General features: G+C 35.6%; 2 protein-coding genes across 2 annotated transcripts; both read left to right on the top strand.

The window, feature by feature from the left end:
- Positions 1–6,099: 6,099 nt before the first annotated feature.
- On the top strand, positions 6,100–7,133 carry LOC105527190 (olfactory receptor 5B2). Its single transcript, XM_011963472.1, has one exon. It carries the CDS (start codon positions 6,146–6,148, stop codon positions 7,073–7,075), a length of 930 nt encoding a protein of 309 aa, XP_011818862.1. The 5' UTR covers positions 6,100–6,145; the 3' UTR covers positions 7,076–7,133.
- A 15,330-nt stretch (positions 7,134–22,463) lies between these two features.
- LOC105527189 (olfactory receptor 5B3) lies at positions 22,464–23,411 on the top strand. The gene has a single exon (XM_011963471.1). It carries the CDS (start codon positions 22,464–22,466, stop codon positions 23,409–23,411), a length of 948 nt encoding a protein of 315 aa, XP_011818861.1.
- Positions 23,412–24,276: the final 865 nt, after the last annotated feature.

Below are 24,276 nucleotides of genomic sequence, written 5' to 3'. Positions count from 1 at the left end.
AAATTTTTATACTTAGGCCGGGTGCAGTGGCTGACGCCTGTAAACCCAGCACTTTGGGAGGCCAAGGCGGTGGATCACGAGGTCAGGAGATCGAAACCATCCTGGCTAACACAGTGAAACCCAGTCTCTACTAAAAATACAAAAAAATTGGCCAGGCGTGGTGGCGGGCACCTATAGTCCCAGTTACTCAGGAGGCTAAAGCAGGAGAATGGCGTGAACCCTGGAGGCAGAGCTTGCAGTGAACCGAGATCACACACTGCACTCCAGCCTGGGAGACAGAGCAAGACTCCATCGCCCAAAAATAAATAAATAAATAAATCTATACTTAGATCTAAGTTTTCTATATAAATAGAAGACTGTTAAATTTTTTCTTGATTCTTGTGTTAGTTTTAGTAAGTTTTCTTCTAGGAATTTATAAATTTTATATACATTAAAAAATTAGTGGCTTTAAGTAATTCATAACAGTCTCAGATTAAATTTTTAATAATACTTTTTTCATTCCAGATATAGGTAATTTGTCCCTTTTCTATTTATTGATAAGTTTTGTTAGGGATTAATAAACTTAATTAGTATTTTTAAAATATCAAGTTTTGGCTTTGGTTTTTAGAAGTTATATGATTTTTGTGCTCGCTTCGGCAGCACATATACTAAAATTGGAACGATACAGAGAAGATTAGCATGGCCCCTGCGCCAGGATGACACGCAGATTCATGAAGAAGTTATATGATTTTTATTATTTCATTAGTATACAATTTAACTTTTATTATTTTCTTCTATTACCTTTAGTTTAATTTTCTCTTCTTTTTTATCTTCTTGATCTGGATGCTGAAATAATTGATTTTCAGTCTTTATTTTTTTCTAGGAATTTCTCCCTAAGCATAATTTTAGATAATTTAACAAAAGTTTTCATTTTGTACACTTATGAGTATTCAGTGAAAATATTTTTAACTTATTTTTAATTGATTGACTAAATAATACATATTTATTGTGTACAACATAATTTTTTGAAATATATATACATTCTAGAATGGCTAAAGCTAGCTAATTAACATATGCATTACCTCAAAAAGTTATCATTTTGAGGGTGAGAACATTTAGACTCTATCCTGACCTGTGTCCTGACCACAGCCGGACACTAACAGTGAGTTGGGACAGTTAGCCAACTCAAATGCAGTTTGCCTTTAGAGTGTGAAAATGTCCCAGGCTGCAAAACTTTCTACCCTGGCCAAAACCACTCCTCTTAGACTCAAACCCTCCTGGTCTGGTCCTGCAAGGTGGGTTCCCAATTCCATTGTCCACAGCTGAAGCCCATGCTATTCTTGCCTCTCCATTCTGACTGTGTGGATTCCTCCTCCAATCAAGTTAAGATCATAAATCCCTGGCTAATGACTCTACAAACCAGTGACTGCCACCAATGCTAGCTGGCAGGTTCCTGTGCAACCCACTATGAGTTAGCTTCAGGAATGACCTCCTTCCATTGGTCCTTAAGCCTGGGAGTGCATGTGGGGTACTTCCCAGTGCTCTTCCTTCTCACAGTCCCTTGACTGTTCCCCAAGTCTGATCCAGGTTTTGGGAAGCTCAAAAAGTTCCCGATGGTCTAGGTTTCCTGGCTTCCTGGTGGAAATGTGTATTATGGAGCACTCCCCCTCTCATGTATGGAGGGATTGATTCACAGATTTCCATTTGGGCGGCTGTCTGTCTTGTTTTCAGCAGTATCCAAAGTTTTCTTTCACTTTTATGTTGAACAATCATGTTTCTTCTTGGATACAAGTTCACAGTGTGAATCTCTACACACTACTTGCTATTTCCAAGTGGGCAAGGATTCTGGCAAAGCATCCATTCTACTATCTCAGAAGAAAATGTACTCATTTCTACTTTATTAATGAGAGAATTCAAGTGCATAAGTGTTTATATAACCTCTAATCTCAATATGAATTTTGGGAAGTTATGCTGCCATGGGCCAACATGACTTACATAATACTTTAGCCTAGTTTCTGTTATGCCGCTCATGATTCTGTCTGATTTCTGCCAGAAAAGTTAATGATGAATCTTCTCTGGAGATGTTCGCACTACCAAGAAGAAATAACTCCGAGTAAAGTAAATATACTAGTGTTCTTCCTAAGAAAACAGAACCAGGCTTCCATGCACAGTTTAGTTGTTGCTTCTCTCGATGATTGGAGTGAGAGATTCTGGTTATTCTCATGGGTAACTTGTCCCCTGAGAACTTTATGTATGTTCAAATTCCTCAATTATTGTTAGTTCCCAGTCATTGGTCTCTAACATCCCAACATGACTCTATTTAACATCATGTTAGAGGTTCTACCCTGTGTGTCACCTTTTGGTGATCATTTATTGATCTCAGTGTAAAAGGTTGTCCATTGTACTAAGTGGCCTTATTTCACACTGGTATATTACTCTGAGTCTGCAACAATGGCCAGGGATAAAACCCCCAGCTAAAAATGATGTTCACTATGGATATGATGATCCCTTCTTAGAGCTCTTTAGCACTTTACAGAATGCATTCAGAGACTTCTATTTTTCCTCACAGCAGCAGTCCTGTGTGACAAGTTGGAGAACATTTTCTAATCTCCACCTAATCATCACTTTTTCCTTAAATCTCCCTCCCTCTAGAGAACTTCAATATTTGTGACTAGACATTAAATAACAACTTCTTAAATAGGAGCTTTTCTTTCTTCTTTGAGTAGGACTTGCAATTTGAAGATACCAACTGAAAGTGTGTCATCTTCCTTGAAGAGCAAGGTAAGTTTCTAGCTCAGTTCTATGGTCTGTTTAGGTTGTAGTAATAGAATATGTGCTATATAAAAGTTCGAGGGCAAACATTTTCCCATTGAATACATCCAGAGTTTAGTATCCCAGCTTTAAATATTTTCATGCTCTCACGCTATTTAGCCACAGTCCAGGTGTTACAACAATCTCCATTAATTAGGAAAATGGTGATTTTATTCAAATAATAGAAGATGGTACTATTCTCATCATTTAAAATTCATATGCTTAGAGGGCAACAGACATTGGGGCCTATCGAAGGGTGGAGGATAGGAGGAGGGAGAGGATCAGAAAAAATAACTAATGGGTCCCAGGCTTAATACCTGGGTGATGAAATAATATGTAAAACAAACCCTCATGATGCAAATGTGCCTACGTAACAAACCTGTATATGTATCCCTGAACTTAAAAGTAAAAAACAAAAAACAAAATAACCTTATACACACAAAAAAATCCATGTGCTTAGAAGAGCATTTAGAAAATGAAGGACACTCTAAATATTTGTTGAGGCAATGAGTGAATGTATCTAAATGAATAAATGAATAAATAAATGAGTCAGTAAATGATCAGTGAGCACATTAAGAAATACATGGTTCTGTGTTACTGAAGCACAGTCTCATGCCTACCTTTGCACAGGCTATTCAGAGGCTCTTGATTGAAAGCTTTAGATTTTTTAAAATAAGGAATCCACACGATTTACATTGTGACCCATAATGGGTGACTGCATGCATGTGTACACACACACATACACACACAGCAAAATCAAAGCTTACATAGAATCCTATTTTTCACCTACAATGCACCTTTACTTTCTACTTTTTTGAGCTCATGTATGCAAAATACATAAAAGAGAATCTGCACATAGTGAATGCTTTATGTGTTAGAGGTCATTCCTAACAATAGCAGTTATATTTAATTTAGTTTATTGATGTTAGTGTTTTTTTGTTCTATCTTTCCTTGCCGTAGAGAACTTGGAGGCTTTTGACCACTACCTGAGACAGATTTTTTTTCTAATGGTATTTATACATTATTCCATGACTGAATTTCCAACTTTAGACTTAGTATTCAGGATAGACTATCTCTTTTTTTCCAGGCACAAGGTAAGCTTCTACGTTCCACATATACATTTAGTAAAACAGGGAATTCGTGCAAAAGCAGTGGGACAGCTATAGATACCATATTATTTTAGAACAGGAGTAGATGCTTTAAATTTCTTTTTATAAAAACATATGCTGAGGCTGGAGTATAGAGATGTCAAAACTTCCATTGGTAGGGTGTTCAGTGATACTTGTGAAATATCATACTGCTTCCCTAAAGAAGATGAAAAAAATAAGATAGATGATGCTCTGATTAAGTAGGTGGTAATTTCATCTTACTCACTATCAGTTAGGCTTCTACTGGAAGTAAAACAAACAAACAAAAATAACAGAAGTGTGAATTGACAGCTCTTCAGACTATAAAAGGAACTAAATAAGTTAGCAAGATGCATACAGAATTGTAACCTTTCCCCCATAATCTCATCCTTATTATGACTACCACATGTAATGCTTGTTGTGAAGTAGCTAAAAGCACAAATTTTGATTAGGTTGGAACTCGGTTTCAATTGTGAATCTTGACTATTCTCCACACTAGTTGTATAATTGTAGAATATCACAAAACTTTTCAAATATCAAATTCTTGTAATGGTAAAATAGTAATAACAATAATACTTATCTCTCACACACACACACGTAAACATTTATATGAAAAGTTCTTAACATCTGTTGTAGAACATAGTATATTCTAAAAGTGGTTATGTGAGTTAAGTTTGGCAAACATAAGGCTTTCATGGGCTAAACTTACGCAGTGTGGAAAGACAGTAGGCAATAGTAGTTAGCAGATGAATAGTAGTTAGAGGATGAATGCCCTTTCTAATTTAAAACACTATTCATATGCAAGAACTGATCTAAATAATAATTTTACAACTTAGAACCTGCCACCAAAACAGATCTGCAGATCTGCAGACTAAAGGAAACCCACGAACGATGCATTTTAAACTATAAGGGTCTGCATTCAACTAAGAGATGACAAAAATGAAAGAAAAGAATGAGTTTAAGTAAAGGAGATGCTGCGAAACCAAGCTAAAATACAAGTTTCAAGGAAGAAATTAAACAGAAGAATGGTTCACATGGAATTGCTGGAGCAGTCAATCATTTGGGTGAAAAAAAGACAGAATGAGAATTATTGGGAGGCACAGAAAATCTCAGTAGCCCTAGTATATGAGGAAAGACAAATTGAAGAAGGGGCTACAAGACTTTAAAATTTACCAACACACAAAGCCCTGCCATCCTCCTTTATGGAACTAACAGAGATCATCATTCCATTCTGACAATAACATTATACCTAGCTCTCATCAGACTGTGCTAAACATTTAACATTTTGTTTATTGTTGTAAAAATGTATTATTTCACGGAATTTTCAAAATAATGCCTTGAGGTTGATCTCATTAATATTTTCATTCTGCAGGTAAAATAAACAAGGTTCAGGGAAGTTAGTCTGGGACCGATGCTGCCTAAGTAGTAAATGGTAGGGCTGATATGCACCTCTTCCCAATCCCAAGCTCTGTATCTGATGCCGCCTTCCCCTCAGAATTGCCTTTGCTGTTTGTACATTTCTCTACTTCTTCAGCTGTCCTGAGACTGTTAATGTGCGTTTTCCTCTCAGTTACCTCACTGTGAAACCTGCCTAAGTTTGCACCAACAAAGACAATGAGTAATTGTAAATTGCTTCACATTCAATTTGATTTAGATTCAATTTAAACCATTGAACTTGAGAACAACTCTCCTGAGCCAGAAGATAGGCTTGACTATTAACACTTGTGTATATATGAATAAATGACTTAATCTTGTGAGCCTCACAAATTAAATAAATGCAATAACTAATCAACCTCATTATATTGTTGAGAGGAATCAACATACATACAAATTGCCTAGAGCAGTTCCCAGTATGTGAGCAACATAAATATATAAGTTTTACTGGATTAGGGAAAACTGAATTGGCAGAAAAATTAGTTCCAGGTGAGTCATCTTGGACACATCATTAAATATACTACATAGCCAGTTTATAAATTTATAAAATGGAAACATTGGGATATTATTTATAAAGATCCCCTGGATTCAACAGATTGCAACTGTGTAGATAATGCATTAAAGATTGTTATTAAGCCTATGCTTTAGATCTATAGAATTTTGAAGTATGAATTGTTGCTCTAATTACATAATGCATATAGTATTTACACATTTCTAAATCTCTTTTTTGTTTATCACTCTATTGCTTTATTTCTCATTGCTACAGGACATCTTATGATTCCCTGATAATACCGATGGAGAACTGTACAGAAATGACAAAGTTCATACTTCTAGGACTAACCAATGCCCCAGAACTACAGGTCCCCCTCTTTATCTTGTTCACCTTCATCTACCTCCTAACTCTGTGTGGGAACGTGGGGATGATGTTGCTGATTCTAATGGACTCTTATCTCCACACCCCCATGTACTTTTTCCTCAGTAACCTGTCTCTGGTGGACTTTGGATACTCCTTAACTGTCACTCCCAAGGTCATGGCTGGGTTCCTTGGAGGAGACAAGGTCATCTCCTACAATGCATGTGCTGTTCAGATGTTCTTCTTTGTAGCCTTGGCCACTGTGGAAAATTACTTGTTGGCCTCAATGGCCTATGACCGGTATGCAGCAGTGTGCAAACCCCTACACTACACCACCACCATGACGGCCTGTGTATGTGCTCGTCTGGCCCTAGGCTCATATGTTTGTGGCTTCCTAAATGCCTCATTCCACATTGGGGGCATATTCAGTCTCTCTTTCTGTAAGTCCAATCTGGTACATCACTTTTTCTGTGATGTTCCAGCAGTCATGGCTCTGTCTTGCTCTGATAAACACATTAGTGAGGCGATTCTGGTTTTTATGTCAAGCTTTAATATCTTTTTTGCTCTTCTAGTTATCTTTATCTCCTACTTGTTCATATTCATCACCATCTTGAAGATTCATTCAGCTAAGGGACACCAAAAAGCGTTATCCACCTGTGCTTCTCACTTCACTGCAGTCTCCATCTTCTATGGGACAGTCATCTTCATGTACTTGCAGCCCAGTTCCAGCCACTCCATGGACACAGACAAAATGGCATCTGTGTTCTACACTATGATCATCCCCATGCTGAACCCTGTGGTCTACAGCCTGAGGAACAGAGAAGTCAAGAATGCATTCAAGAAAGTGTTGAGAAGGCAAAAATTTCTATAAGATTGGAATTTTAACGCTGTTGTATACATAAAAATGTTTCACTCATCTCAGACCTTCCTCACGCAATGAGTTACATTTGAAACCCCACAATACATTTAAGTCCATGAGGTGATATTCTTACCTCTTTAGAAGTCAATTATGCAATAAAAATAAAGCATTCTCAGAAATGTAACACCTGAACGAGGAAGGCTAAAGGGAAATGTTAGGATTTTTGGAACTTGCTGGTCAAAACTTACTAATGACATTTGGTTCACTCACTCGTTCCACTTGCATTTTCTCTACCATATTCCAATGCAAAGATACTTGTTAAACAGGGACACCAACAAGCCCACAAAAATGTACATGTTTATGCCCTTGTGGGCACATAGGCATTAGAAGGAGAAATTTACTCAGAAGTAAGTGGAGTGTGGCTAGTTTTTATATAAAGGACTTAAGTAATTCATTTAGTATTATAGTGTAAATTTAGTTTTGAATAGACTTTTTAAGAACAGTTTTATGTTCACATTAAAATGGAGAGGTAAGTACAGAGATTTCCCATATACCTTCTGCCCCCACATACGTATACCCTCCCTCATTGTAGATATCCTCCAACAGAGTGCTACATTTTTTTACAATTGATGAACCTACACTGACACATCATTATCATCCCAAAACCATAGTTTACATTAGGATTCACTCTTGCTGTTGTCCCTTCTATGGATTTGGACAAATGTACAATGACATGTATTTATCATTATAGTATTGTATTGAGTAGTTTCACTGCTCTAAAGCTCTTCTATGCTCTACTTATTGATTCTTCCTTCCTCCCTTACCCCTGACAACTCCTGATCATTTTCTGTCTCCACAGTTTTGCTTTCTCCAGAATGTCAGATAGTTGAAATCATATGGTATGTAACCTTTCCATATTGGCTTCTTTCACATAGTAATATGCATCTGTTTTCTCCACATCTTTTCATGGCTTGATAGCTCATTTCATTTTAGCACTGAATATTATCTATTATCAAGTGGTATCACACTTTATTCATCTACCTACTGAAGGATATTTTGGTTGCTTCCCAAGTGTTGGCAGTTATGAATAAAGCTGCTATAAACATGTGTGGTTTAACTGGTATTTTCTTTCTCCAACTTTGCTGCATGTTCTGCTGGTTTTCCTTGTTGGCTTTTTATCTTGTACTCATACTCTGATTATAGGTGTTCTTTAATGCTCCATCCTGAGATGCTTATATTTTCAGGTTTTTATTAAACTTCTCACTGATGTCTCAAAAATAACATGTATAAAACTAAAATTTTGCTTTTATGCCCCAAATCTAGATTCTGATTGTACTTAGAGTACATTTTCTAACTGTGGCCTACAAAAGTTGCTTAACCTCTCTGCTGCCACTTCTTTCATTTTCTTCCAAATTTCTCCTTGCTCTCTATGATCCAGCAAATTAATCTTTATTTCTTGAACACAAAAAGCACATTCACACCGCAGAATGCTGTCCATCTTGGTCTCTTTGCCTACCGTGTTCTTTCCTTATATGTCATTTTAAATATTATATACTCAGAGAGCCCAATTTAACTCTGCATCTAAAATTATTATCTCCCATGTCCATTAGTCTTTATTTCAGCATCATGGCTTTTTTTCTTTTAATTGTGATAAGAACATTTATTATAAGATCTACTCTTTTAACAATTTTTAAGTGTACAATATAGTATTGTTAATTATAGGCACTATGTTGTAAGCAGATCTCTAAAACGTATTCATTTTTTATAACTGAAACTTTATACCCATTTAACCATAGCTCAGCCCCCTATTTCCCCCACTCCCGCCACAGCCCCTGACAGCCACCACTCTACTCTCTTTTTCTGTAAGTCTATTTTAGATACCTTATGTAAGTAGAATCATGCAGTATTTTGTCCTTCTATGACTCGCTTATTTCACTTAGCATATTGTCCTCCAGGATCATCCATCTTGTCAAATACAGCAGGATATTCTTCCTTTTATTGAAACATAATAATCGTACATATTTATGGGGCACAATGTGGTATTTTGACAAATGTATACATTGTACATTGATGAAAATTAGCACATGAATCACCTTAAACATTTATCATTTCTTTGTTGTAAGACTGTTCAAAATCCCCTCTTTTAGATATTTGAAAATATATAATGCATTTTTGTCAGCTAGACTCACCCTACTGCACAATAGAGTACCAGGACTAATTCTTATCTAATTGTAAGATGGTACCTGCTGACAAACCTTTCACCATCTCTGCCTCTCCACTATTCTCCCAAGTTGCTGCTACTATTCTACTTTCAACTTCTCTGGGATCAGTTTTTTTAGATTCTACATATAAGTGCAATGATGCAGTATTTGTCTTTCTGTGCCCAACATTTCACTTAATAGAATGTACTCCAGATTCATCCATGTTATTGCAAATGACAAGATTTCATCTTTTGTAAGGCTGAATAGTGTTCTATTGCGTATATATACAGCAGTATCTTTATCCATTCATCTGTTGAGGGGCATTTAGGTTGATTCCATATGTTGTCTATTATAAATAGTGCTGCAATAAACACTGGAGTCCAGATTTTTTTTAACACACTGATTTGATTTCCTTTGGATATATGCCCAGTAGTTGGATTGCTGGATCATGTAGTAGTTCTATTTTTAATTTTTTGAGGAACCTCCATACTGTTTTCCATAATGACTCTACTAGCTTATATTCCCACCAACAGTAAGAGTTCCCCTTTCTCCACATCTTTGCCACATTTGTTATAATTAATCTTTTTGTTAATAGCTATTTTAAAACTGGGGCAAGGTGATATCTCATTGTGGTTTTGATTTACATTTCTCTGGATATCAACCTCTTGTTGAATGTATACTTTTCAAATATTTTTTCTCATTCTGTATGTTGTCTCTTTTCTCTGCTGATTGTTTCCTTTGCTGTGCCAAAGCTTTTTAATTTGATGTGGTCCCATTTATTTATTTTTGCTTTTGTTGTTGCTGCTTTTGGGGTCTTCTCTAAAAAAATCCTTGTGTGGACCAATGTCATGAAACATTTTCCTATGTTTTCTTCTAGTAGTTTTATAATTTTGGGTATTACATTGAAGTCCTTAATTCATTTAGAGTTAATTTTTGTATATGGTGAGAGATAGTCTAGTTTTATTCTTTTTCATGTGGATATCTAGTTTTCCCAGCACCAATTATTGAAGAAGCTGTTTTACCCCACTAAGTGCTCTTGACTCCTTTATTGAAAATCAATTGGCTGTAAATTCCTGCATTTATTTTTGGGCTCTCTATTTTGTTCTGTTGGTCTGTGTGTCTGTTTTTATACCAACACCATGCTGTTTTGGTTACTATAGCTTTATAGCACATTTCAAGGTCAGATAGTGTAAAGCCTCCAGCTTTTTCTTTTTTTGCATAAGATTGTTTTAGCTATTTAGGGTATTTTGTGGTTCCATATGAATTTTTGAATTGCTTTTTTCTAACTCTGAAAAATAACATTGGTATTTTGATAGGGATTGCATTGAAACTGTAGACTGCTTTGAGCACTATAATCATTTTAATAGATGATATTAATTTTTTCAACCCATAAGCATGGTGTGTTTTTCCATTTGTGTTAGCTACAATTTCTCTCATCACTGTTTTGTAGTTTTCCTTGTAGATATACTTTACCTCCTTGGATAAATTTATTGCTAGGTATTTTATTATTTTTTGTAGCTATCGTAAGTGGGATTGCTTTCTTTATTTCTCTCAGACAGTTTGATATTGATGTATGGAAACATTACTAATTTTTGTATGTTGTCTTTTTATCTTGCTATTTTACTATATTTGTTTATTAGTTCTAACAGTTTTTTGGTGGAGTCTTTAGGATTTCCTGCATATAAGATAATGTCATCTGCATACGGGAACAATTTGACTACCTCCTTTCTAATTTCACTACATTTTGTTCTTTCTCCTACCTAATTATTCTTGCTAAAACTTCCAGTACTATGCTGAATGGTGATGGTGAAAGTGGGCATGCTTGTCTTGTTTGAGAATTTAGAGGAAGAGGTTTCAACTCTTTCTCATTCAATACAATGTTGGCTGTGGATTTATTGTATGTTGCCTTTATTATATGAAGGTTATAGTCCTTTTATACCTGATTTGTTGAGGTTTTATCATGAAGGGATTGAATTTTGTCAAATGCTTTTTCTGCATCTATTGAAATAGTCATGTTTTTATCCTTTCTTTGTTAATGTGATGTATCACATTTATTGATTTGCATGTGTTAAACCATCCTTGCATCCCTGGTATAAATCCCACTTGATCATAGTGAATGATCTTTTTAATGTGCTGTTGAGTTTTTACTGCTAGCATTTTGTTGACTATTTTTGCATCTGCACTCATCAGGAATATTGGCCTGTAGCTCTCTTTCTTTCTGTGTCCTGGTCTGGTTTTGGTTTTAGGGTAATTATGACCTCATAGCATGAGTTTGGAAGTGTTCCATTCTTTTCAATTATTTTCTATAGTTTGTGAAAAATTCTAAAGAACTTAATTTTTTTTTTGTAGAATTCAGCAGTGAAGCCATGAGGTCCGGCACTTTTCTTTGATTAAAGACTTTATTACTGATTCAGTTTCAAATACTCATTGTTGGTCTGTTCAGATATTCTGTTTGTTAAATTCAATCTTAATAGGTTTTATATGTCCAGGAATTTATCTATTTATTCTAGGTTTTCCAATTTGTTGGGATATAATTGTCTACAGCAGTTTCTTATCATCCTTTGCATTTCTTTAGTATCAGTTGTAATGTCTTCTTTTTCATCTCTGATTTTATTGGTTTGCTGATTATTCTGATTTGATTATTCCACAGTATATACATATATTGAAATACTCTTTACCCCTTAAATATATAATTATTGTTTTTTAATTAAAAATAAAATAATAAAAAAGAATATATCTTGAGACAAATGGAAACAAAAACACAACATACCAAAGCTGATGGGATGTGGCAAAAACAGTACTAAGAATGAAGTTTATGACAATAAATGGCTACATTAAAGAAGAAAGATCTCAAATAAACAATCTAACTGTACACTTCAAAGAACTGGAACAAATTAAACTAAAAATTAGAAGAAGGAAGGAAAAAATAAATATGAGAGCAGAAAAAAACTAAAAAATAGAAAACTAATAGAAAAATCAGTGAAAGCAAGAGTTAGTTTTTTGAAAAGATAAAATTGACAAATGCTTAGCTAGACTTAAAGCAAAAAAGAGAAATTTTGATTCAACGTTTTTAAAAATGAAAGATGTGAAATTATAACTGATACCACCAAAGTAAAAAGGACTATAAAAGACTACTATTAATAATTTTTTGCCAAGACTGGATAACCCAGGAGAAATGAATAAATTCCTAGATTCATAAAACATACCAAGACCGAATCACAAAAAAATACGAAGTATGGACAGACCAATAATGAGTAAAGAGATTGAATCAGTAATCAGAAACCTCCCCCAAATTAAATCCCAGAACCAGATAACTTCTCTGGTGAAATTTACCACACATTTTTAAAAAGAGGAAAGGTCAATTATTATCACACTCTTCCAAATAACTGAAGAAAAAAGAACACTTTTAAACTAATTTTATGTGGCTAGCATTATTCTCATATTCAAAACAAGGAAAATGTACCACAAGAAATGGAAACTACAGACAATATTTCTGATGACTGTAGGTAATAATTCCTCAACAAAATACTAGTAAATCTAACACAATAGCACAATAAAAGAATCATACACCATGATCAGGTGGAATTTACCTCTGGGGTGAAAGCATAGTTTAAATCAATTAATATGAAAGACAACATTAACAGAATGAATGATAAATATCACAAGATCATCTGAATAGTTGCAGAAAAGTATTCAATGAAATTTAACACCTTTCAATAATAAAAACTCTAACCAGGCTAGATATAAAAGAAATGTACTCTAACATAATAAAGCCTACATAAAAAGCCACAGCTAGTATCATACTCAAAGGTTAAAAATTGAAAGATTTTCCTTTAAGATCAGAAACAAGACAAGAATGCCCACTCATACCACTCCTATTGGCCATAGTACTGAAAGTCCTAGCCAGAACAATTAGGTAAGAGAAAGAAAGAAAAGACACTGAAATAGGTAAAACTGTCTCTGTTCATGGAAGATGTCATCTTATATGCAGAAAATCTTAAAAACTACTAGGAAACACCTGTTAGAACTAATGAATTTAGTACAGCTGCAGGATACAATATCAACACACAAAAATCAGTTGCATATCTACACACTAACAATAATCTACCTGAAAAAAAGTTTAAAAAATCCTATTTTTCATGAAAAACCATGAAATACTTAGAAATAAAGTTAACCAAGAAGGTGAAAGACATACACTTAAAACATAACAAGAAATGGTGAAAGAAATTGAAGAAGACTCAAATAAATTGGAAGATATCTGTGTTCACGAATTGGAAGAATTAATGATGTTAAAATGATCATACTACTAAATGCAAACTACAGATTCAATGCGACCACCTTGAAATTTCCAATGGCATCTTTTTACAGAAATGGAAAAATAGTCTTAAAATTAATACGAAACCACAAAAGACTCTAAATAGTCAAGACAATCCCAACAAAGAAGAAAAAAGCTGGAGACATTACAGTTCTAATTTCAGAATATATTACAAAGACTACAGTAAAGAAAACAGTACTATATTTCTATAAAGATAGACATATGGAAGACAAGGGAGCCCGGGATACATAATGAGAAAAGGAAAGTCTCTTCAAGAAATAGTATTGGGAAATCTGCATATCTACATGCAAAAGTAGGATCTTTGCAAAATATTTTACTCAAACGAATCTTTATCTTATACCATACACAAAAATAAATTCAAATAGATGCAAAATTAAACATATACTTGAATCTTGAAACCCCTAGAAAAAAAAACTAAGGAATAAACTTTTTGTCATTAACCTTGGCTATGATATCTTGAATATGACACCAAATGCACAGGCAACAAAAGCTAAAATAAGTGGAACTACAACCAACTGTTTCTGCATAGTGATGGAAACCATCAAAAACATAGAAAGGCAACTTACAGAATAGGAGACAATATTTACCAACATTACATTTGATAAGTATTACTATTTAAAGTGTATAAGGAGGACTGGGCGTGGTAGCTCCCATTTGTGAGACCAAAGCAGAAGGGTAGCTTGAGGCCAGGAGTTTGAGACCAGCCTGAGCAATATGGTGAGACATCATTTCTACAAAAAGTTTTAAAAATTAGCCAGGTATGGTGGTGCATGCCTATAGTCCCAGCTACTCAGGAGGCTGAGGTGGAAGGATCATTTGAAGCCAGGATGCTGAGGCTGCAGTGAGCCATGATTGTGCCACTGCACTTCAGCCAGGTGACAGAGTGAGACCCCTATCTGAAAAAAATATATATATAAGGAATTCCTACAAATCAATAGTAAAAATTAATTCTATTTAAAAGTAGGTAAAAGTCTTGAATAACTATTTTTCCAAAGAAGGCATACAAAATGTCAACAGGGATATGAAAAGTTGTTCAACATCATTAATTGCCTTAGTTCATTTAATCTTTCTTATAACAGGATGCCCAAAACTAGATAGTTTATTTTTAAAAATAAATTTATTTCTCACAGTTTTAGAGAATAAACAGTCCAAGGTTGAGGGGCCACATCTGGTGAGGGCCTTCTTGCTGGTGGGGACTCCCTGCAAAGTCTCATAGCAGCACAGGGCATCATATGGTGAGAGGACTGAGCATGCTAGCTCAGATCTCCTCTTTTTATAAAGCCACAAGTCCAAGTCCCATGAAAACTAATTAATACATTAACCCATGATTTCATTAATCTATTAGCCTATGAAGGGATCTACCCATTCATGAGAGCTGTGCTCTCATGACCCAAACACCTCTGTAAACTTTCACCTATATAGGAAGTTAATCAAGTTTGGGAAGTTTGGGAAGTTAGTGGCCATAGTTCTTCAAATATTTCTTACTAACTTTTCTTTATTTGACCTCTCATTCTTGCACTCTATTTGTGCTCACGTTGGTATACTTGACGACATGCAAGAGGTCTCAAGCTCTTTCCATTTTGTCTTCATTCTGTTTTCCTTTCTTCTCCTGAGACCAGATTGCTTTAATTGACATGTCTAGAAATTCACTGATTTGGCCAGACATGGTGGCTCATGTCTACAATACCCGTACTTTGGGAGTCTGAGGCAGATGGATCACTTGAGCTCAGAAGTTCGAAACCAGCCTGGACAACATGACAAAATCTTGACTCAAAAACAAAAACAAAAACAAAAAAAAAGAAAATGTATCCAGGTGTATTGGTGCATGCCTGTGGCCCCAGCTACTTGGGAGGGTGAGGCAGGAGGATCATTTAGAGCCAAGAGGTGGAGACTGTAGTGAGCCATGATTACACCAGTGTACTACAGCATGGGTGACAGAGTAAGGCTTTGTCTCAAAAAGAAAGAAGGAAGAAAAGGAAGGAAGGAAAGAAGGAAGGAAGGGAGAGAAGAAGGGACAGAGGGAGGGAGGGAGGGAAGGAGGGGGAGAGGGAAGGAGGGAGGAAGGAAGGAAAGAAATCCACTGATTTTTTTTCTTCTTTTGTCAAATATTGTTAAAACCCTCTGGTAAATTTTTATTTTACTCATTGTAATTTTCAGCTCCAGAAATTGTTTTTTTAAAAGTAATTTGTATTTTTAATTGATATTTACTATGTATTGAAACATGTTGTCCTAGTTTTCTTTAGTTCCTTGTCAATTTTTCCCCTTAATCCCTTTGAGCCCATTTAAGGCAATTGATTTAAGATTTTTGTCTTCTAGGTATAACGCTTATGCTTCCTCAGGACAATTTCGGTTTTCTTGTAAATTGGAAATGGTTTCTTGATCCTTCATATGTCTCTTATTTTCAGTTGAAAGTTTGACATTTTTAATATTATAGTATGGTAATTCTGGAAGTCAAATTATCTCCCCTCCTACCCCCAGTTTCATTTGTTTTTGCTTGCCCTGAGTACAGTTGTTTATTTAGTGAGTTTTATTAAAATATTTGAAAGAATGTATTTATTGTCATATGTGGCCTCTGATGTCTTTGTTTCTTTACTTGTGGTCACATAGCAGTTTAACAGATACTTCCTAAAAATGTCATGTGAGGTCACATTTTTCTTGAATCATCATTCTCTTTATTTCTGTAGATCCTTGACTATTTTCCAGAGTTCAGACAAAGTTGATTGTGCCAGTTTTTGCTTGCTTTTTTGTGTTTCTGTGGAGTAACAGGCCCTTAAAATATTCTAATCTATCATTTTTCCTGCCCCCATCTTAGAAGGAACTGGTAACTGCATTTACAGCCCACTGAATAATTTAGATTAATCTCCGTCTCACTATCCTTAATTTGATCATAACTGCAAAGCAATTGTCACATAAGGTATAATTTACCAATTCCAAGTATTAGAATCTGATATTTTGGAAGATAAATATCAGCATCCTACAGATTTATTTCTTACTTATGCTACTACATGTCTGTCACACAGATTGTCTGGCTAAGTGAAAAGCTCTATGTGGTCACTCAAAGACACCTGCTGATGAAGGTATCATCATCTGTTTCTGCACCTGCTGGAACATTAAGCCTTTTGATTATCATAGCAGGAGATGAGATAACTGGAGAGTAGTATGTATGGTTCAACCAACATTACAATTTTTTCTATAGTTCATTATCTAGAACTATTACATGTCCTGCCTAGCTGGAATGGGGCATACACATGTAGAAAAGTAGGTGGATTGTTTGTGTACCACTATTTTTGTGACCTATCTATGGAAAATATTATAAATAATAAATATTAATATTTAACCTATTGAACACCTGATATGTGGTAGAAAGTGTATTGTGTTCTATAAATATGTCATGTGATTATCTTTTTGAAAATCTTTCATGAATGACAAGATAATATTTTCTTCTTCCTTACAGAAGGAAGCTGAAATTGGAAGGGCTACATTTCTCACTCAAATTTGAGGTGAAGCAACCATGGTGCACAGAACAAACGTTTAACCATGACACTCGCTTGTACTAAGAGAGATGTGATAAGTCTGCTTGGGAGTGTACTGTGGGCTCAGAAGCAACAGTGCAAACGATGAATCCGTGCAAAAGGATGAATCTGTCTCCTTTGTTGGAAAAGAAAAGCATCCCCAGGCCAGAACTGTGGTGATAAGGTAGGTAAGTGTTAAGAAAATTCTTAAGGAGATGTCTTAGAGAAAAACAAAAAGAAGTAAAAAAAATTAAATTACAAAATTTTTAAATATAAAATGCTGATACAGAGGTGAGACAATTTGAATGGACTGCTAGTGGGAATTCAAAATAATAGAGTATCTTCAGAAAAGATGTTGACAGTTTCTTATTCAGATAAACATGTGCCTACCATACAACAATTCAGTCTGACTCATCAATATTTATTCAAATGAAATGAAAATCTATGTTCACCTCAGAAATCTTTTTTTTTTTTTTGAGACAGACTCTCACTCTGTCACCCAGGCTGTCATATAGAGGCACAGTCTTGGCTCACTGCAGCCTCCGCCTCTGCCTCCCAGGTTCAAGCAATTCTCCTGCCTCAACCTCCTGAAGAGCTGGGATTACAGGTGCCTACCACCCTGCCTGGCTAATTTTTGTATTTTTAGTAGAGACTGAGCTTCGCCATGTTGACCAGGCTGGTCTTAAACTTCTTACCTCAAGTGATCCACCCACCTCAGCCTCCCAAAGTGCTAGGATTACATGCATGAGCTACAGTGCCTTGCCCAGAAATCTTTAATGAAATGCTTAAATCAGCTTTATTTCTACTCACCAAACTCTAAAACCAGTACAAACGTTCCTCAGTTGCACAATGAGAAAAACAATCTATAATGTCCACATAATGCAATATTCTTCTACAATAAAAAAGATTTAACTCTGACATAGGCAACAATATATATGGATTTCAATTGCTAAGTGAAAGTGAAAGATGCCAGACTCAAAGACTACATATTCTAGGATTATATTTAAAGACATTCTAGCAAAAGCAAAATTATTTGGACAAAAACAATTTACTTGTTGCTAGGATAGTAGGTGGGGGAAAAGAGGTTACCAAAAAGTAAGCTTAGAAAATGTTTTTAATGTAATTGTTGTAGTCATTATGTGACCATATATTTGACAAAATTCTTAGAACTATACAGTAAAGTGTGTATTAATACTGGGTATTACTGTATGTAAATTATGCATTCATTAGAGAATGAAAAAAGAAATAACAAATTTAATATGCACACAAATTATGTGCGTATATTAAAAATAATAAGCTTCATCCCCACTGGCAGCTTTAATTGCTTCTTCGCCAGGAAAGTAGAATGAGGAGCTGTAGATCCTCTCACAGGGAACATCTCCAGAGATCTCCATGCCCTTATAATTCTCCTCATATCTCCATATATTAGCATTTGAAATCCCAACATGACTCCCAACATGATGTAGTTTTAGAGAGACCACACTGTGTACAAAGCTCTGCGGATCATCATTTATTCATCTAAAGGATAATTGTTTTTAGTTCATGCATGCCTTCTGACCTGAGGCTTTGCTATGAACCTTCAACCCTGCTCAGGGAAAACATCCCAAGTGAAAAATTACGTTGACTGACTTTCGCACGATGACCCCTTAGCAAGATGTTTTACAGCCCTCACTTACTTGTTATTTACAGATGCAATTCTGTGAATTATGTGAGAGAGGTCATTTTAACATGTTTATTTTCTCGAGAAAGGGGAAGATAAGTAACTCCTTTAAGTTCCCAGAAAGAATTAATAGGAGATTCAGGACTTGTTCCATCTTAATGCTCTTCCCTTTATTTTTCCATGCCTGGAGACCATGAAACCTGTTGACCAGTACCTGAGAGCAAGCTTCTCCAAACATATTAATGCAGTATTCCATGGCTGATTTTCTGATTACAGACAAACTATTCTGTATTGACTGTTTCTGCTCATCCAGCTGTAAGGTAAGCTTCTATATCTAAGAAACATTTTAGAGAGAAGTGTAACTCATGCAAAAGCAGTGGGGCAGCTACACCTACTATAAGTTACTTGAGAGCAGAAATAGGTGTTTTCAACATTTTTTTCTAAAATACTGAGGTAGGCGTAGGGCATAAATGTTCCATTATAGGAAATTTAGTGGTTCTTATGAAACATGCTTCTTCCTCCAAAGATATGAACAAAAGATAAGATAAATAATACTCTGATTGACTAGGTGGTAATTTTATCTGTTCGTTATGTATTGGCTTCTCATGAGCGGTAAAAAAACAAAAACAAACAAAAAAGAGTGAAATGTTCATTCTTTGAACTACAAAAGGGTGTTAAATGAATTAACAAGCTATGACCTGTGTTTTAACTTTTTTTACTAATCTCATTCTTACTAATATTAGCACATCTACATATGTTGACAGTGATGTGGCTGAAAGTTTTGACTTTAGATTGAAGATGGATTTAACTCTTGAATCTTGACTCTCAAACTAGCCATATAATTTTGGAGCATCACATCACTTCTCAAATTCTCAATGTTCTTAATGATAAAGTAATAATAACAATAATAATACCTAACTCTCTCTCTCTCTCTCACACACACACACACACATATTATTTATATATAAAGGTTTTATTATTGGTAGAATATAGTGTATGCTAAGAGCAGTCATGTATGTTAAAGTTAGCAACATAACATCTTCATACCTCAGGCTTGGGAAGTGAAGTTGCCAAGTGTTTCAGAGAAAGACAGTAGGAAACAGTAGTTAGTATTGGTTGGATACCCTTCTAAAGACCCCAATCCAAATACAAAGATTTAAAGTATTGTTCCTGATTTCATTCTTATTTTCATGGCTGTGTAATATTCCATGGCGTATACATACCACAACTTCTTTATCCAGTCTACCACTGATGGGCACCAGGGTTGATTCTATACATTTGTTGCTGTGAATAGTGTGCTGATGATCTTACAGGTACAAGTGTCTTTTTTAAAAAAGTGTCTAACTTTAAAGTTCAGGGGTACACATACAGGATATGCAGGTTTGTTACATAGCTAAAGATGTGCCATGGTGGTTAGCTGTACAGATCATCCCGTCACCTAGGTATTAAGCCCAGCATCCATTAGCTTTTCTTCCTGATGCTCTCCCTCCTCCTACCCACCACCCTTTGACAGACCCCAGTGTGTGTTGTTCTCTACCATGTGTCCATGTCTTTTCATCATTCAGCTCCCACTTAAAAGTGAGAGCATGCAGTATTTGATTTTCTGTTTCTGCATTAGTTTGCTGAGGATAATGGCTTCCAGATCCATCTTTGTCCCTGCAAAGGAGATGATCTTGTTCTTTTTTATGGCTGCATGATATTCTGTGGTGTATATGTACCACATTTCTTTATCCAATCTATCATTGAAGGGTATTTAGGTTGACCATACGTATTTGTCTTTTTAGTAAATGACTTATTACCTTTTGGGTATATACTGGGTCAAATAGTAGCTCTGTTTTAAGTTTTTGAAGAAATCTGTACACCAGATTTTTGGAATACTACATAGCCATAAAAAATGAAATCACATCCTTTGCAGCAATGTGGATGAATCTGGAGGCCATAATCTTAAGTAAAGTAACACAATAACAGAAAACCAAATACCTCATGTCCTCACTAATAAGTGAGGGCTAAATGATGAGAACACATGGACCTAAATATGGGAACAATAGACACTGTGGACTAATGGAGAAAGAGAGGGTGGGCTTAAGAACTACCTATCAGATGGTATGCTCACCACCAGGGTGACAGGATCCATACTCCAAACCTCAACATTATGCAATATTCCCACGTAACAAATCTGTACATGTAACCCTTGTATCTAAAATGAGCATTGAAATTTAAAAACAACATAAATAAATAAATAATAAAATACTGTACCTAATCAAGAAGAGATTCAAAAACCATATTTTATCACATGGAACTTGCCACCAAATCAGATCTGTGAGTTAAATAAAGATAGTCGATAAAGTAGGAAATTTTAACCCTTAATCTTTAACTATGGAATAACAGTAATAAGAGAAAGAATGACTTTAGGAAAAAGAAACTTTTTTAGCCACACTAAAATATGGATTTCAAGGGAGAAATTAAGAAAAAGAAAGGCTCGCATGAATTTTCCGGGGCAGACAATCATTTGCTTGGAGGAAGAACAACCTGAAAGAAACAGAAAATCTCAGTGGTCCTAGTATGGAGGAAAAGAAAATTGGAGATGGGAGCTTCAATATTTCAAAACTCACCCTTGCCTGCAGCCCTGCTTGTCACCATCCACTTGTATAAAACCAACAAAAAGATTATCACCCATCCTAATAATATTTACTATTATAACTAGCACTCATTAGGCTATGCTTAACATCTAGCATTTTTAATGGATTATCTTATTTAATTCTCACAATACTATCTCAAAGTAGGTCACATTACTGTTTTAGTTTTACAGAAGAAAATGTGATGTTTAAGGGAATTAGATTAGAACCAGTGGTTCCCAGGTGGTAAGTGGTGGACTGACATGCCTCTCTTCCAAGAACTCAAGCTCTGTATCTGCCATATCTGATGATAGGCTTCTCTCAGAATTGTTTCTGCTAGTTGAACATGCCCCTAACAACCCAGTTATCCCACCACTTTCACTATGCATATATTACTCGCTTACTTCATTGTGAAACCCAAAACACTAAGTTTGTACCAAAGGAGACAATGAGTGATTGTAAATTGAGTTGTATTCCATTTGATTTAAATTCAGTTTCGACCATTAGACTTAGGAACCATTCAGCATGGGTTCAAAAGTTGGTATGGATCCAAAGCATGGCTTGCCATTTAATACTTGTATAAACATGAATATGTTACTCAACCTCCTGTGCTTCATAATTTAAATGAATGCAACAACTAATCAAATACATAATATCGTTGCAAGGAAATAATGAATATATATCTAAAATGTCTAGACAAGTTCTTGGGAAATTAGCAACATGCGTCAGCTTTTACTGTGCTCAGGAAAGGTGAATTGACAGACAGATGCATCTAGATGAGTCATCTTGATCAGGTTAGTAAATTTTCTACATATGAGTTTACAAATTTATAATATCTAAAAATTGTGCAAATAATCTATTAAGATTCTTCAGTTTCAACAGTACGTAATTCTGTATAATTAATGCACTACCTTTGGTTGTCAAGGCCACACTTTTTCTAGGGAATGTTGAAGTACAAGTTATTGCTACAATGAAGGAATACATATTGTACTTATACTTTTCAATTTTAATTCAATTTATTTATCACATTGTTCCTTTTTGTATTGCTACAAGCATCCTGTGAGTCTCCCAAAGCAATGATGGAAAATAAGACAGAAGTAACACAGTTCATTCTTCTAGGACTAACCAATGACTCAGAACTGCAAGTTCCCCTCTTTATAATGTTTCTCTTCATCTATATTATCACTCTGGTTGGAAACCTGGGAATTATTGTAGTGATATTCTGGGATTCCTGTCTCCACAATCCCATGTACTTTTTTCTCAGTAACTTGTCTCTAGTGGACTTTTGCTACTCTTCAGCTATCACTCCCACCGTCATGGCTGGATTCCTTATAGAAGACAAGGTCATCTCCTACAATGCATGTGCTGCTCAAATGTATATTTTTGTAGCTTTTGCCACTGTGGAAAATTACCTCTTGGCCTCAATGGCCTATGACCGCTATGCGGCAGTGTGCAAACCCCTGCATTACACCACAACCATGACAACAAGTGTATGTGCTCGTCTGACCATAGGCTCCTACCTCTGTGGTTTCCTGACTGCCTCCATCCACACTCGGGACACATTTAGTCTCTCTTTCTGTAAGTCCAATGAAGTTCATCACTTTTTCTGTGATATTCCAGCTGTCATGTTTCTCTCTTGCTCTGATAGACATGTTAGCGAGCTTGTTCTTGTTTATGTTGTGAGCTTCAATGTCTTTTTAGCTCTCCTGATTATCTTGATATCCTACATATTCATTTTTATCACCATTCTAAAGATGCACTCAGCTACGGGATACCGGAAGGCTTTGTTCACCTGTGCCTCTCACTTCATTGCAGTCACCATCTTCTATGGGACTATTATCTTCATGTACTTACAACCCAGCTCCAGTCACTCCATGGACACCGACAAAATGGCATCTGTGTTCTATACAATGGTCATCCCCATGCTGAACCCCCTGGTCTATAGTCTGAGGAACAAGGAAGTGAAGAGTGCATTCAAGAAAGTTGTTGAGAAGGCAAAATTGTCTCAAGGATGGTCAGTTTAACATTGTAGAATGCACCATAACCTAGTTTCATTTCTCTTGGATCTTCTCCATGTTCTGAATCACATTTAAGGTCCACAATAAGTTAAATTCCTGAAGTGATTGCCATGCCTGCTTAAAAGTCTATTGTCTAAGTAAAAAGAAACATTATGTCCAGAAACATAACACCTGGACAAGAATGGCTAAGACATCTTGGGGCTTCTTTGCCAAAAACCTTAAAGATATTAATGTATTCACTTATTCTACATGCATTTTTTTCTACCACATGCCAATGCAAATATACATAAAACCAGAGCAAAAACAAGTCCATTAGTAAAAGTACATGAAGGTTTCCCATGAAGTGGGGAATTTTTCCATAGGCATGGAAAATGTGCCCAGATTAAATGTAATGTGGCAAGTTCTGATGGTTAATTTTATGTGTCAGTTTGACTGGATTAAGGGATGCCCAGATAGCTGCTTAAACATTATTCTTAATATGTCTGTGAAGGTGTTTCCAGAAGAGATTAGTATTTGAATCAGGAGACTGAGTAAGGAAGATCTGCCCTCCCCAGTGTGGGTGACCATTATTCAATCTGCTGAGGGCTCACCTGAAAAGAACAAAAAGGTGGAGGAAGGATGAATTGTGTCTCTTCTTGAGCTGAGACATTCATCTTCTCTTGTTCTTAGACATTTGAGTTACTGGTTTCTCGGGCCTTTGGCCTCCAAGCCTTATACAAGTTCCACAACCCTGTCCTGACGTTTCTCAGATCTTCAAACTCCAAATTACTCTACTGGCCTTCCTGGTTCTCCAATTTGCAGACAGTATATTGTGAGACTTCTCAACCTCCATATTCACATGAGCCAGTTCCCATAATAAATCTCCTTTTAT

The sequence above is a fragment of the Colobus angolensis genome, unplaced genomic scaffold, assembly GCF_000951035.1.
Source record: "Colobus angolensis palliatus isolate OR3802 unplaced genomic scaffold, Cang.pa_1.0 Scaffold61, whole genome shotgun sequence".
In the NCBI taxonomy this organism is placed as follows: Eukaryota; Metazoa; Chordata; class Mammalia; order Primates; family Cercopithecidae; genus Colobus; species Colobus angolensis.
The sequence above is the reverse complement of the archived record's forward strand: the minus strand, read 5'-3'. Positions and strand labels throughout refer to the sequence as shown.

Excerpts from the sequence above, each read along its gene's own strand:
- LOC105527190 (XM_011963472.1), top strand. The coding sequence starts at position 6,146 with ATGGAGAACTGTACAGAAATGACAAAGTTCATACTTCTAGGACTAACC.
- LOC105527189 (XM_011963471.1), top strand. The coding sequence starts at position 22,464 with ATGATGGAAAATAAGACAGAAGTAACACAGTTCATTCTTCTAGGACTA.